Source organism: Odocoileus virginianus, chromosome 10 (genome assembly GCF_023699985.2).
Source record: "Odocoileus virginianus isolate 20LAN1187 ecotype Illinois chromosome 10, Ovbor_1.2, whole genome shotgun sequence".
NCBI lineage: Eukaryota > Metazoa > Chordata > Mammalia > Artiodactyla > Cervidae > Odocoileus > Odocoileus virginianus.
The window spans coordinates 10,842,286-10,857,910 of record NC_069683.1 but is presented as its reverse complement, the minus strand read 5'-3'; the positions used below and the strand labels follow the sequence as shown (position 1 = coordinate 10,857,910).

The 15,625-nt window shown below is 41.5% G+C and overlaps 1 protein-coding gene across 6 annotated transcripts in view; it reads left to right on the top strand.

Moving 5' to 3' along the window:
* The window catches only part of MPPED2 (metallophosphoesterase domain containing 2), a 208,001-nt gene that overhangs the window by 95,108 nt on the left and 97,268 nt on the right, over positions 1-15,625 (top strand). For all 6 annotated transcript variants that reach the window (XM_070472984.1, XM_020885985.2, XM_070472983.1 and 3 more), the window contains exon 4: positions 8,038-8,263. In XM_070472984.1, coding sequence (XP_070329085.1) covers positions 8,038-8,263 — 226 coding nt within the window. The remainder of the gene's footprint in view (positions 1-8,037; positions 8,264-15,625) is intronic.

Below are 15,625 nucleotides of genomic sequence, written 5' to 3'. Positions count from 1 at the left end.
ATCTTAGTTTTTCTGTTCCTCTCCATACATTCATAGAAGAGTACCCTATCCGATTCTATGAAAGATGTTAGGCATTATCTTGTCCTTTTTAGGGCTGAGTAATATTCCATTGTATATATGTACTATATCTTCTGTATCCATTCCTTTGTCAGTGGACATTCATTTTTTTTTTTGTTTTTGTTTTCTCATTTTTTTAAATTAATTTTTATTGGAGTATAGTTTCTTTACAATGTTGTATTACTTTCTACTGTAGAGCAAAATGAGTATATATACATATATATCTCACTTCTTTTTTTTGGATTTACTTCCCATTTAGGTCACCACAGAGTGTTGAGTAGAGTTCATAGTAGGTACTTGATTAGTTATCTATTTTATATATAGTATCAATAGTGTATATATGTCAATCTCAATCTCCCAATTCATCCCACCCCCTCTTTCCTCTTGGTGTCCATATGTTTAATTTCTATGTCTCCATTCCTGCTTTGCAAATAGATCATATGTACCATTTTTCTAGATTCCACATATATGTGTTAGTAGATTCATAGATTTTGAAACTTGTGGTTACCAAAGGGGAAACATTGTGGGGAGGGATAAATTAGGAGGTTGGGATTAACGTACACACACCACTACATATAAAATAGATAACCAACAAGGACCTACTGCGTAGCACGGGGGACTCTACTCACTATTCTGTAATAACCTATATGTGTAAAGAATCTGAAAAAGAATGAATATAGTGTAACACTGAATCACTTTGCTATAGACCTGAAACTCACACAACATTGTAAATCAGATATACTCCAATAAAATTTTTATTAAAAAATATATTAAGGATATTCCAAATGAGTAGTCACTCTGGGGAGAAATAGAATCTAAGGTGTTACCTATCACAGGTTATACTATTCATTTGATAATGAGGGGCTGATCCTGGCCCGTTTTGGGGCAGTCAGTAAATGTTAGAAGAGATGGGTAACTGGGTCATTGAAGGAGAAAATACGTGATGTGTTAAGGGCACACATTTTCAGGGGTAGAAACATCTTGACAGAGGCAGCTAGGTTCGCAGTGTATACAGGTTGAAAGTCTCATATGTCCACCCACCATCACCTCCAGATCCAGACATTTTAATGACCCTAGTGATATTTTTGTTAACTTGAAGTACACATTGGAGCATATCAGTTTCTGCCTTTGGAAAATCAAAAAGTTTTCCTTTTCATCCTCAGGTGCTTATCTTTGAAGATAGTGACATTGTGCAATGTGACCAGAGGGTGATCCAATTTGTGGACAAGCTAGTATTTTCTTGGTTGGCAACTGGGAAGGGCAATCATTATAATAATTATTTGAGCACAGCTAATGCCTGTTGAGAGATGATGAAGTGTTATAAACTGTGCACATCTTTACATGCAGTAGATTACATAATGTGCATCAAACCTTAAGGGTAGTGTGATTATTTTTCCCTCCCCCCCCCCATTTATATTTGAAGAAACTGCAGTTTAAAAAGTATTTTGGAGGAATCTCCACACTGTTCTCCATAGTGGCTGTACTAGTTTGCATTCCCACCAACAGTGTAAGAGGGTTCCCTTTTCTCTACACCCTCTCCAGCATTTATTGCTTGTAGACTTTTGGATAGCAGCCATTCCTTAAAAAACTGGAAATAGAACTGCCATATGACCCAGCAATCCCACTCCTGGGCATACACACTGAGGAAACCATATCTGAAAGAGACACGTGCTCCCCAATGTTCATCGCAGCACTGTTTATAATAGCCAGGACATGGAAGCAACCTAGATGCCCATCAGCGGACGAATGGATAAGAAAGCTATGGTACATATACACCATGGAATATTACTCAGCCATTAAAAAGAATTCATTTGAGTCAGTTCTAATGAGATGGATGAAACTGGAGCCCATTATACAGAGTGAAGTAAGCCAGAAAGATAAAGACCAATACAGTATACTAACGCATATATATGGAATTTAAAAAGATGGTAACGATAACCCTATATGCAAAACAGATAAAGAGACACAGATGTACAGAACAGACTTTTAGACTCTGTGGGAGAAGGCGAGGGTGGGATGTTCTGAGAGAATAACATTGAAACAAGTACACTATCAAGGGTGAAACAGATCACCAGCCCAGGTTGGATGCATGAGACAAGTGCTCAGGGCTGGTGCACTGGGAAGACCCAGAAGGATCGGATGGAGAGGGAGGTGGGAGGGGGGATCGGGATGGGGAATACATGTAAATCCATGGCTGATTCATGTCAATGTATGTCAAAAGCCACTACAATATTGTAAAGTAATTAGCCTCCAACTAATAAAAATAAATGGAAAAAAAAAGTGTGTTGGAGATTATTTAGCTAGACTGGATTGAAGATGCTTCTTCATTTCACTTCTAAACTTCTGGAAAGAGGATTCCAGAAGCTTGCTTCTGGTAGGCCAGATTCAGCTCACAGATGTATTAGAGTTGGCTCCCAACTGTGTGTGTTTGTTTTTAATTGAGCTAGCAATCCAGGAGGGCTTAAACTTGGAGGACAAACTGATACTGGCTTAAACCTTGTCATGACTCAAGATGACAAGCCCATTCCTGAAATTCTTTATAGGAGGCTCCTGGTGAGTCTTGCAGGGATTCAGTCCTTCCTTCACTTGTTGAACGGATGCTTATTATGTGCCTGCCATTTGGAAAATATTGAATTTGTGTGCTCAGTCGCTCAGTCATGTCCGACTCTTTGCGACCCCGTAGACTGTAGCCCACTGGGCTCCTCTGTCCATGGGATTTTTCAAGCAAGAGTACTGGACTAGGTTGCCATTTCCTCCTCCAGGGGATCTTCCCGACCGAGGGATCAATATCTCCTGCATCTCCTGCGTTGGCAGGCAGATTCTTTACTACTGAGTCACCTGGGAAACCCAAGGTACAGAACTAGTTTGGGTCAGACAGGGAACCACAAGCCACAATCCATGCCTTCAGGGACCGTCTCGGAGGAGATAAGTCAGATGCAAGGGGAAAAACTAAACAAATGAAATACAGTAATAATTAATGTGCACTGATTACTTACTCCATACCATGCATGTGCTTTAGAAGCTCTGTCTCATTTTATCTTGAACGCAGCCTGTGAGGTGGGTGCAATTATTGTCCTTGTTTTTCTGAGACACCTTAGAGGACATAAGAGCTCTGTCCAGGGTCATAAAGTTAATAGGTGGTGAAGCCTGCAGAGTCTCTGCTCTTACCCATGCTGCCACCACGGTGTAATTTGTAATAAGACTTAAAAATTTAGTTGTAAAGAGTAGAAATGTGACACATGCAGTAAAAAAAAAAAACAAATAATATTCATAGAAGTAATGATAAAGAACAGAAATGTAGCGAGTCAGCTGAGAATGAGATGAGAGGCACAGGGAACTGAGACAGAAGTGAGGAAGGGGTACCCTGCAGAGGGAGGAGGAGAAGGCAGAGTCCAGCATCACTAATCTAGGGAAAAGATACTTTATCGGACAGAGATGTCACTGCCGTGTGATCCTCGGAGATGAGGATGGAGGGAAAACCTCGGCTTTGGTTTTTAGGAGGTAATTATTGACATTTAGGGAAGCTTTTGGTCGAGTACAGAAACAAAGGGGGGTTGCATTGGGTAAATTGTTGTTTTTTTAAATTTTATTCATTGATTTATTTTTGGCTGCTCTGGGTCTGTGTTGCTGCGTGCAGACTCCCCAGTTGTGGTGAGTGGCGGCTTCTCTTCGTTGCGGTGCACGGGCGTTAGGCGCAGGGGCTTCAGTAGTTTGGCATCTGGGCTTAGTTGTTGCTCCTCAGCTTGTGGGATCTTCCCAGACCAGGGATCAAACCCATGTCTCCTGCATTGGCAGGTGGATTCTTAACCTGCGGGCCAGCAGGGAAGTCCAATATTGGGTAAATTCTGAGTAACCATTTATGTCTCAGTTGCTGATTCTAATAGTAGATTAGCCCATCAGGGTACACAGTCCTGATAAGTAGGCCAGGAGTGAGAAGTAACACAGAGTGAGGAGGTCTGCAATAGACTGAAGGTCAGAATTGCCTGATTTTTGATCTTCCAAAAGAAGCCAGAAACCCTGAATTTTTAGTGTGATACCTCCAGATTTCTAAATGTTAGTTCAACTAAGAAAATAAAACAGTTGAAGACCAACTATAATACATCTCTGAGCTGAATTTGACCTCCCCAGCTGCAGACTTCTAGAAGCCTCTTTCAAGAGGTTTAGAAATGAAGACACATCTCGAAGAAGAAATAATTCCAGGGATAGTTTAGGATTGCATTTGAGATGTGTGTGGGGGGGTGTGTGTGTGAAGAGCTTCTTGTTTTTATCTTCTTGGGGTGAGTAAACATAAACTTACTAAGTGGGAGAAATATAATAAAGACATCCAAAACAGTATAGAGAGATGTCTGAAAAATTAAAGTGCCAGTGACAAGAAAAGCATTGAGGTCAATTATTAAAAAGATGAGAAGATGTAAAAGAGCAATTGGGAAATAAAGAGAGCCTACCTTGGGGCTAGAAGATGTGTATTGTAAGCTAAGTGGGGAATCAAATGGAGCCTGGAACCTGGAAGTTTTGTGACAGCTGCTTAGGGAATAGACAGTGGCAAAAGTGTAGAATTATTAGAATTGTGGAGTAGCGGTGAAGACCTAGCTTACTTCAGCTATCCTTTAGTTTTTAAGTGAGCATCTATTATATGATATAGTGAGGTAACAGATACCGCAGGAGACACAGTTTTGAATAAGACTTAATTGCTGCCTCCAAGAACTCGTTGTCTTACTTATGATCTGTAGCTCTAAACTGAACTGATAGATGGGCTAGTTTCCCAAATTTCATTCATTCACTTGGTAGTCAATACTTTGCCAAATCTTTGAATTATCTATATGGTTATTTGCTCAATAGTTTTCTTTAAACTATCTCCTATTTTATATACAAAAATAGAAAAATGAAAATAGAAAAGATGGTAGAAAAATGAAGCCACATATCATTACTTGCACTGGTGTATTTTTTCAAATGTGCCTTTTAGAACATACAAAGCTACTTGACATTCTGTCAGAAGTTCATCTCTATTTCACCTAAAATCATCTCGTATCTTACCAATAAAACATATACCATGTCTGGAGGAAGATACAACTGGTTAGTGGGTAGAATTCTTTAGGTCACTCAAAGCAAGACTTTTTCCACATTAGAATATCTGCATATGGCCTTGGTTTTTTATTCAGATCAGGTCAACTTCGATGACCTGATCTGAATAAAATGGATAAAGGCAGGCACCTCTTTGTCTGACAATTTTAAAATCATGCTATTTGAATACCAAGAAGGTTGGAGCTTGCCTGCAGAGCCTTCCAAATTAATCTAGTCTGGAAAAAAAAAGAAAATGCCATCAAGTAACAGGAGATTTGTCAGCTGCCCTGCTAACACTTTTCATATAAAACATAAAGGTTGGCAGATTACAGATGAAAGGTCAGTCCAGCAAAAAAGAAAACATGTCAGACAATCTCATAACATAGGTAACAGAGGATGGAAGTTGGAAACTACTATTGGATTCTCAGAAAGAGATGAGTTTGTTGGCAGTGTGTAAATATCATGACGATTTCCGCCGCTGTTCATTTTGGTGGCTACTTACTTATGCTGAGTCTCCAAAATGTGATTTAAAGGATACTGAAGAGGCCTGTCTTCCTGAGAAAGATTTACTTTGCAGCAGTTTTATTTTTTTCCTTTCACCGATCTGAAGGGGAGAAAAGTACTTCCTTCAGGTCGCCTTGTTTCCCAGTCTCACCCATCCCATCCCTGAAGCAATGCTCTAAAATGGAAAAAGCAAGAAGCCAAGCCTCTTGCAAGAGCAGTGGTGCATAAAGACAGAGTTTGCAGTGAGTCCATCATCATGAATCATTAAATGAGAACTGGCAGCTAAAGCATGATTCGTACAAATAGAGTTGCTCAAAGATTCAGTCAGGTAGGACCTGCCTTGGAGCAGATTGCTGTCCAGGAAAACATTTCAGACTCTTCCAACCTTGGGAGGAAGGTGGGTCCGGGGAGGTAGTATTGGGCCAGTGGGGCCACAGAGCCATGATGTTGAAGTAATGGGGCATCTCAGAAATTTCTATCGTGTACAGTGCTGGGAATTTTCAGACTCCTGAATACATCATTTATCTGTATTTTAAGTGTAGGGAATTGTGCAAAATATCATCATTTTATCCAGGTAACTTGCAACATACATCACAATCTTTTTGCCTTATGCTCGTGCAGATTATAAGCTCTACATGTGTTTAAGAGAAGTTTCTTACTTTCTTTTTTTAGTCTATTTATTTACTTACTGGCTGTGTTGGGTTTTCGTTGCTCTTCGTGGGCTTTCTCTGGTTGCAGTGAGTGGAGTCTGCTCTCCAGTTTGCAGTGGGTGGGCTTCTCATTGTGGTGACTTCTCTTATTGTGGACAGAAGCTCTAGGGCGTTCGGACTTCAGTGGTTGTGGCACATGGGCTTAGTTGCCTCACTACATGTGTAATCCTACGGACCAGGGGTCGAACCCAAGTCTCCTGCATTGGCAAGCAGATTCTTAACCACTGGGCCACCAGGGGTGTCCTTGAGAGAGGCTTCCTATTTTTTTGGAGCTCTTCCCTGCAGCCTTTTGAATAACTGAGGCCAAACACATGTCACACAGCTCTGTGGGCCGGTAGTCAAGGATATCCATTGATACGTAGCCACCATTTTTATCTTCCTGCAGTATTGTTTTCTGCCTGTTTTCATCTCTCTCATAAGTCTCCCCATTAGCCCACATTCTGTGTATCCAATTTTAATACTGTTTACAATTTGCATTGGTGAAATCCAACTGGACCTATGACAAAAACTTGCCCTCCCCCCCAAATATAATTCTGTCTCCAACTGTAAGCTTCATTAATTGATTCATTGACTCTGGCTTGCTGGTAAGGATGAATTCTTACAACAAATATATCTGATTCCTGCTAGTGCTAACTTTCATTCTTCCTGGAATAGCAGGAAACATTAATTTTGCATTAGGCCCGGGAGTCTCAGGAAGCTGGAATTATAGGCACTGTCTTCCCACCCTTTTCCTCCTCAAAATAAAAATGAAATAAAATAAAATGAGCAGCTGCCCAGTGGTGAGGCTTGAGGGAAACGTAATGACAAAGAAGAGAAAAGGGCATTAATTTCAGGATGGGGACAGCTGCCGGGCACTATCTCCCTTTGGATTTTGGTTCTTATAGCATCACGATGAGTTATTAATATGTATGATCTGCACTTTATTCAAACATTATAAATCTATGCAGAAGTCTGGTGTTTGGGTTTTCCTTTATAGCTTTCATTCTTCTTCCCAGAATTATCTCATTTTGATCGGGAAACTTTTGCATAAAAAGCACACACGGCGAACTCACATTTCCATACCATAAATATTAAAAGGGGGTTAAGCTTTACAGTTTCTTTTCCCATCCCAATGGGAGGAAAGTTAGCCTTCTAATCAGGTCATTATTAATCTTTTTACTCACAAGCCAAAAGGTAAACTTTAACTTGCCGTACAAAATTGTACTGTGTGCTTCCTTTGATTTATGCAAATTGTGAAATATGTATGCCATGTCTTTTGTACTAAGGTGATCCTAAAAATCTAGCACTGAGTGAATGGAGTTGTTAGAAACAATTGCTCAGCTTATTTTTTAAGGATTAAAGTCAAATCTAGACCTTTTTTAAGGCTTATGACTCAAGTACTTTTTGCTGGCTGATTCTAAAGTATGGATCACAGTGTGGATTTATCACAGTGAATCTGTAGCAAACAGAAAAGGGAAATGGAACTAGAAAACTTAATGTCTCCTTAGTAGCTTTTTAGCTTCTGAGCAGCTTCCTGTCTCCCGTTTATTGTCATTTTTGTTAGCATAAAGGAGTAGTCATAAATTTTGGTTCCCATGGAAATATAAAGGAATGTGTGAGCTATTTCATTTGGGGATACTGTCTGGTAATCACGCAGTCTTGGCTGTTGTACTTTCATGATGGGAAATGAACGTGCTAATTGGTGCTGTTTTTTTTTGTATTTCAGGAAACCTGCCATATGAATATAAAATAGTGATTGCTGGGAATCATGAACTGACATTTGATAAGGAATTCATGGCAGACCTTGTTAAACAGGACTACTACCGTTTCCCCTCTGTGTCCAAATTGAAACCAGAGGACTTTGACAACGTTCAGTCCCTGCTGACGAACAGTATTTACTTACAAGACTCGGAGGTAACAGTGAAGGGATTCAGGATATATGGTGCACCTTGGTAAGTGTTCATTCCAGCAGTCTTCCCCTCCTTTTTTTTTTAGCTCAACGTTGAGAAAGCATGGTGCCAGCTTAAGTGTCTAAAACCAAAAAAATAAAGGTGAAATGAAACCTTTATGTTGTATTTCCAACAGAACATGAATTTTGGCACTGCTGTGAATTGTTCGTTGTAATGCAGATTTCTTTAGGCAAGATCAGTGAGGGCAGAGCTTTGGTACAGTAGATAGAAGTCTGTTTGTGTGACTGGGGCTGCACGTGTGTTGGTGGGACACAGAAAAATTTGGGGGAAGGTCACCGTGTTACCCTCCACGCAGATTCAGCCACTCTGAACATTCCATCAGCCTTAGGTGATTCATTTCCTCCTTATGTTTTACATTGGAAACACTCATGAAATATCTTGCTTAGAGTTTCTCACATCTTGCTACACATGAGAATCACCTGATCAACTCTGAAGAAATACAGATTTTGAAGCCATACCCACCCACCACCCCCCAACCCCCGCCAAGATGCTGATTCTCCTTCTTAAGGTGGAGCCCAGTGACCTGTATTTTTAAAGCTCCCCAGGCAAGACTAATTAGAGAAGGGAATGGCAACCCACTCCAGTATCCTTGCCTGGAGAATCCCATGGACAGAGGAGTCTGTGAGGTCGCAGATTTGGACAGGACTGAGCGACTAATACACACATACACACACGCAAGACTAATCCCCAGACAGCTTGCAAGTTATAGGTTAAGAGCTCAGTTCTAGAATTCTTGGTACTGCAGTTCTCAGCTCTAGAAAAGCTGAAGCTGGTACATATTCTTTGGGACCAGATAAGGAAGCATGTTGATCTTGGCTTTGTCAATTGGCAGTTGTCTGGTTTTGAAGAGGTTAACTCATAGAGGATGAGCCTCAATTTCTGCATCTCTAAGATGGTGAAAATAATACCTACTTTAGAGGGTTATGGTGAGGATTAAATTGGCTGATGTTGCAATGAATTGAGAAGAGTGTCTGGTGGTTTGCTTAGAGCAATATTAATAATTACCACTTTTCAGGCCTTAGCTCTGCTACTAAGTATTTATGTGAACTTAAGCAAGTCACTTAGGTTCTAGAGCCAGTTTTTGCATCTTTAAAATTGGAGTGTGAGATCAGAAAATCAATCGCAGAGGGGTCTTGGATTTTTATTTATTTGCTTTCTTACTTTTTGAGAGCCCTATGTGTATATAGAGCACAAAAACTGACCTTTACTTATGCAACCTGGAAGAGTATCCTGGTCATGCCCTAGGAGTTGTGAATAAGGCTGGAAAAGGACAGAGTGAATTCAGATTGGCCACCTCACTCAACTTCCCAGGGCTTCCCTGGTGGCGCAGTTGTAAAGAATCTGCCTGCCCATGCAGGAGACATAAGAGATACAAGTTCTATCCCTGAGTGGGAAAGATCCCCTGGAGTAGAAAATGGCACTCCATTCCAGTATTCTTGCCTGGAAAATTCCATGGACAGGGGAGCCTGGTGGGCTGCAGTCCATGGGGTCACAAAGAGTCAGACAGGACTGAGCACACACCCCTACTCAACAGTTCGGATTGTCCTCTGTAGAATAGAAAGTTGAGACATTTCCTGTAATTTTTTTTTTCTAGCTTTACTAGTTAGTATCCAGAAGGACTGATTAGTGGATACAGGAAGAATGTTAGTCGTTCAGTCATGTCCAACTCAGTTCGGATCTCACTGAAGATTTTTTTGGTTAAAATTAATATTCCCAGAACTGCTGTAATCTGAACATTGATTTAGGAATGCTTACATCAGTGTTTCTGTACAGGGACAACAGATTTCCCATTTCCACCGCTTGTTCAGCTTTTGGACTTGCACTTTTCCCTGAATACCTCCATGCCTCTGTTTTCTCATCTCTTAAGTGGGAAATAGCAATTTTACTTTTCTCTCATGGTTGTCGTAAGTGAGTTAATACATCCACAGCATGCAGAACGCTTTCTGACGTAAGAATAAGCACTTGATAAGTGCTAGCTGTTACTGGCTTAGGGGGGTTGGTGTTTCCAGTCTACTTTGGCCTTTGTCCACCTTTGTACAAAGACGGTCGCTCTGGGAGTCAGATGCAGTGGGGTCTAACCTTAGTTCAGTCTCTGGTGACTGCGTGACAAATCCGTTAGCTTCTCTGTAAAACCAGGGCAATGAGGTCTGCCCCACTTTCTCTCTGATGCCACCCACTTCAGTAGTCACCCAAATTAGAATATTCAAAGAGCATGTATTTGTGGACATGCTTGATTATTTTAATGTTTTGTACAATTTTTAGCCTCTTTCATTATTAAGAATTTGATTGGAAGCAAATTTGGGGGGATTTATATCAGAGCTGTTACTTTTATCCTGTCAGCAAAAAAGATGTTTTCATCCCTGGGATTCACAAGTAGGTGGATGGCTGCTTAGTAACCCATCAGCTATTCCAACCCCAAAATAATGTGAACTGATTTAAGGATTTTTTTAAACTTTTTATTTTATGTTAAAATATAGCCAGTTAGCAGTGTTGTGATAGTTTTACCTGGACAGCAAAGGGATTCAGCTAGACATATATCTTTTCTCCCCCAAACTACCCTCCCGTGCAGTTTGGCACATGACATCGAGCAGAGTTCCATGTGCTATACTAAGACCTTGTCAGTTATCCATTTTAAATATAGCAGTGTGTGTGTGTCCATCCCAAACTCCCTAACTGTCCCTCCCCCTGGTAACCACAAGTTCGTTCTCTGAGTCTGTTTTGTAAATTAGAACTGATTTAAGTTTGATTTCCATGCTTTCCCAATGACTTTTCCAGAGAAAATATTAAGTTCTGATTTGCTGATATTGCTATTGGTTTTAATTTAAAAACAAATCAAAATGAGAACCTTGATACTAAGGGTTTCCATCATGTCACAGATTTCTCAAAAGTAATTGCCATCTGACCAGGGAGAGAACTATTAACTCATTTACAAAATGTGAATTGTGACTCAGTTTTGCTTTAAGCAAGGTATATTAGTTCATATTCATTCCATGTTTATAACTTGTAGCACTGCTGAAAGCTTCCTAAAGACCAGAGAGAATTAACGCAGTGTCTCCTGACTTACAATTTAGGAGAAATTTGTATGTGGAAAATAGCTTAAAACAATCATGAGCCCTCGTGGGTGTCTGCAGTTGGAGTGCACTGTGGTGCTTATTACATCTGCAAGGAAGAGGTGGCTGTGGTTTGATGGGTCTGGGAAAATCCAGTGACCTACACTGAAGAAGTAAATGGGGTGCCTTGTCCTGGAAGAAAGGTGTTTCCTTGGAAGGAAGGCAAGAGTTGACTAGTTACCCAGAGGAGGTGGGAGGGTGGGCGGTGGGAACCTGGCTTGGGAGGCCTTCTGCCGGATTCTGTGGCTTCTGTATATATTCCTTCACCTCATCATTTTTCTACGAGTCTTAAAGAAAGGAATCAGGCATGATGTATTGTCACAGGATTAACCGTGCAGTTAAAGCTTTTCTTAATTTCTCCTATTACCTTTTTCTCTCTTTCTCTGGGGGACAGAAGAAGGTATTGTGTGGCCTGGTGGTTAGATCTGCCCAGGACTCTGCTCTTGTTCAGCAAAGCTCGTAGATTTCTTGTATCCCTCATGTTGGTTCTTTGCCACCGAGATGGTTCCTAATCTCTTATGGTCACTTTCAGCTCTTGTATGTCTTTTCCAAATGCTGATCAGAGGAGACAAAATTCCCATCTGTCAGCTATCAGCCACTGTGCTAACTCACTCCCTGCTGGTCTGGCCAGGGTGGAGGAGAGGTAGCATTTTTAAGTCATCTTTGTATTTTTGGTTACTGGATCTGTAGCCAGCATTTTAGTGCAATCTGATTTCAATAAATTCACTCGTGGGACTTGGTATTTAAAAGTTGACTAGCCTCTTCTTCTTTTTTCTTTTTAAATTTCAGTTGTTCTTTTGCCACCAAGATGCTTATGTAGAAAAAAAGAGAAAAAAATCTGGGTATAAATGGATCAGTAGCCAAGCTGCAAAGAGTAAAAAGTCCATCTTGCTCTGACCTGAGCATGGCAGTTGTATTGTTCGGCAGTGTACCTCGTTCCCCTCCTGAACAGAAATGCAGAGCTAGTCTCCCGTGGCTTTTAATGAAAATGAGTGGGGCTTTCCAACATCCAGGAATTTGATCTCTATGCTGACCAAGGGTCAGGAACAAAGAGCACACTTTTTCATGTTAGAGTAGACCCAGGTGTAATTTGTCAGATTTAGTAACTGTGGAGGAAGTGCCTTAACTTCTGCAGCCAGAAAATTAGATGGAGTCCCAGGCAGCGTAATTCTAAAATGGTTGAAACAGCAAGAGAAAGCCCATCAAGCTGCGTTTTCAAAGGAAGCATGAGCAGGATATATTTTCTCCTTTCTTCTCTCCCCCTCATTTTGGATCATCAATATGTTGAGTTCGTCCATGCCTTTAAATGTAATTTTCTCAGTGTTTTTCAAAGTGGGAGTTAAGTGTTGATTCAACTCTCTGCCGCATTTATGCATAATTGTGTTTGCACACAAACAGCTACAAGGTTGCTCACATTTCCTTGTTCTGATCAGCCCCATGGTACTTCACCCTGTCAGAAGAGCTTCAGATGTTTTTATTTCCAATTATAAGTTTTGGGATGCATCATGTATTTTGCTGACAGTCTTCAAGTTCTGGCAATAGCGAACAAATTAACAGCAGATATTGAGTGAGAGGATTAGAAAACCAGTGGGCAACTCATATGATAGAATTCAGATACGGGGATGAGTGGAATGGGCTCATTTATTTTATTTTCATAGTCATACTTTGTAATTAACTTGGGCCAAAAAAAAAAGAAAGAAGAAAAGAAAGAAACATCTCTACATTCAAGAGGAAAGTCCGTGGATGCTAAAGAACAGCAATGTAGGAACAATATTGTTTCTGTACCACAGTCTCAAGGATTCCAGCTTTTATTCAGGAGGGTTCAGGAAGGTCTTGGCACAGAGGAAGGTCTGTGTATGTGTGTTAAACAAATATGCACTCTGCTTCTACACGATTCTGTTTAAAGGCCCAGGCTAACATTTCATTTTTCTTGGCCCTGGGCCCATGGACTCTCCCATTCTGAAACCTATGGCGGGTTTGCCCTGCTCTAGAGTTTCGGGCTCTGTTTACATTTTCGCCTGCTTCAGAATGCAGCTGACTTGCTCTTAAAGCTGCACGGGATCAGATTCACTTCTGGTTTAACAACCGCCTTGTTTATTTGGAAAAGGAGAAAGCAACACCAGTCCCCTGGCTTCCTACCTCCCATCAGTGGCCCTGTCAGTAAATACCATGGCAGAAGCTGGTGTATGAGAGTTTGGGATGTTGGATCCAACTTGTACCTCTCTGCCCGCTGAGTCCAAACCTTTAAAACCTGTCATGTGCTTTTATAGGTTGTATAAGCGAATGTGGAAGGAGATATGTATGTGTTCTTGGGCAATCTTTTATGCTTAATATTGGCATTGGGCATGATTTAAATTTTTACCTGAAAATTCTGAGAGACCAACTCAAATAGCCAACATAAGATAAGAAACATATTTGGATGGTATATTTCACTTAGGGAACTTTCATATGTGTTCATTTGGGCTTCGCAACAGTTCTCAATAGTTAAAATTAAAAAAAATTCTAAACAATTAAAATGCAAAGGGTGTGTATTAATAATTATTAACAAGAGCCAGCTTTTGCAAGTGCTAGTATGTCATGATGGTGTTGCCTTCATTTGACAAAGGAGCTCAAGGCGAGTTTTTGGCACGGTGACGTGCCCAAAGTTAGTCTGGGGAAAGACAGTGCTAGAACTGGGGCTTGCGTGGTGGCTTTGGCAGTAAAGAATCTGCCTGTAATACAGAGGGAACCTGGAGACTCGGGTTCGATCCATGGGTCAAGAAGATCCCCTGAAGAAGGGAATGGCAACTCACTGTAGTATTCTTGTCTGGAGAATTCCATGGACAAAGGAGCCTGGTGGGCTACAGTGCATGGGTTGCAAAAAGTTGGACATGACTGAGTGACTAACACATAAACACACACACACACATACAGCACTAGAATCCAGTGTTCCTTTGAGGAGCTTTCAAGGCTGAGGGAGAGTATCCTAGTAACTGCAGATGTCACTCTATTCCTTGACCTGAGGCAACTCAGGAAGTGGCCACATGGAAGTCTTGACTGTTCCCATCTGGTTGTAAAAAAGGACACACAGAAATCCAGGCCAGTCCTTCCAGGAGCTCTCAGGCTTCAGTGGTGCGGTGTTTGAGGGGGCACAATGGGAATGTTGGGGGGAACGGAAGAAAAGAATGATCCAGCGTCTTTTGCATAATATGCTCCAGAATCTAGGGTTTAAAAAATGGGAACCTATACGTCAGTCCATCCTAAAGGAAATCAGTCCTGAATATTCATTGGAAGGACTTACGTTGAAGCTGAACCTCCAATACTTTGGCCACCTGATGCGAAGAACTGACTCATTAGAAATGACCCTGATGCTGGGAAAGATTGAAGGTGGGAGGAGAAGGGGATGACAGAGGATGAGATGATTGGATGGCATCACTGACTCAATGAACATGAGTTTGAGCAAACTCCGGGGGGGAGTTGGTGATGGACAGAGAAGCCTGGCGTGCTGCAGTCTATGGGGTCGCAAAGAGTCGGACACGACTGAGCGACTGAACTGAACTGAACTGAATACCTCAGTGTGTCGGAAGACGTGGGCCAGTTCCTCTGGTCCTTCTGCTTCATGGGGACAACTTCCATCTCCCTTGCCGAGGAGCTGCTGAGAGAGACGGCAGCCCTGGGCACACGCACCAAGAAGGAAGTGCTGGCTGACTGTCCCCACTGAAGTCGGGCTCACATGGCCCCATGCACTGTGCTCCAGGCAGACTTGGACTTCCACACTGAGACCCCGTCGCTGGCTACTGGGCATTCCTTCATTTTCTCATGTCACACTGATAGGCTCCTTTTTAACCCAGAGTTGTTGGGGGTGGATGGAAGGAGATGATACAGTGGCTGTAAGTGCCACAAGAGCAAGGGCCTCCATCCCTACCCTGGAGCCTGGCGCACAGTGGATGCTCAGTCCATTTCTGCTAAATAAATGAATGAGCATGGCGGTGGTAGAGATGTGTCTGTGGCTCCTGGACAGTAGGTCTACACATAGGAGACACTCAGTTGCAAAAGAAAAGAAAATACTTCTAAGACAAGATCAAGCATTGCCATGAATCTGCAAGGACCACTAGAGATGGCAGAACAAAGTGGAGCCAAAGAAAGGGCTAACCTATGCCCGTGAGCTCTTTATGGACACATCTAGATCCTTCCCGAACGTTCGAAAAGTAGAGTGCATAAAATTTCTCCAGGTGAGCCTGGTCCCATGAAGGTG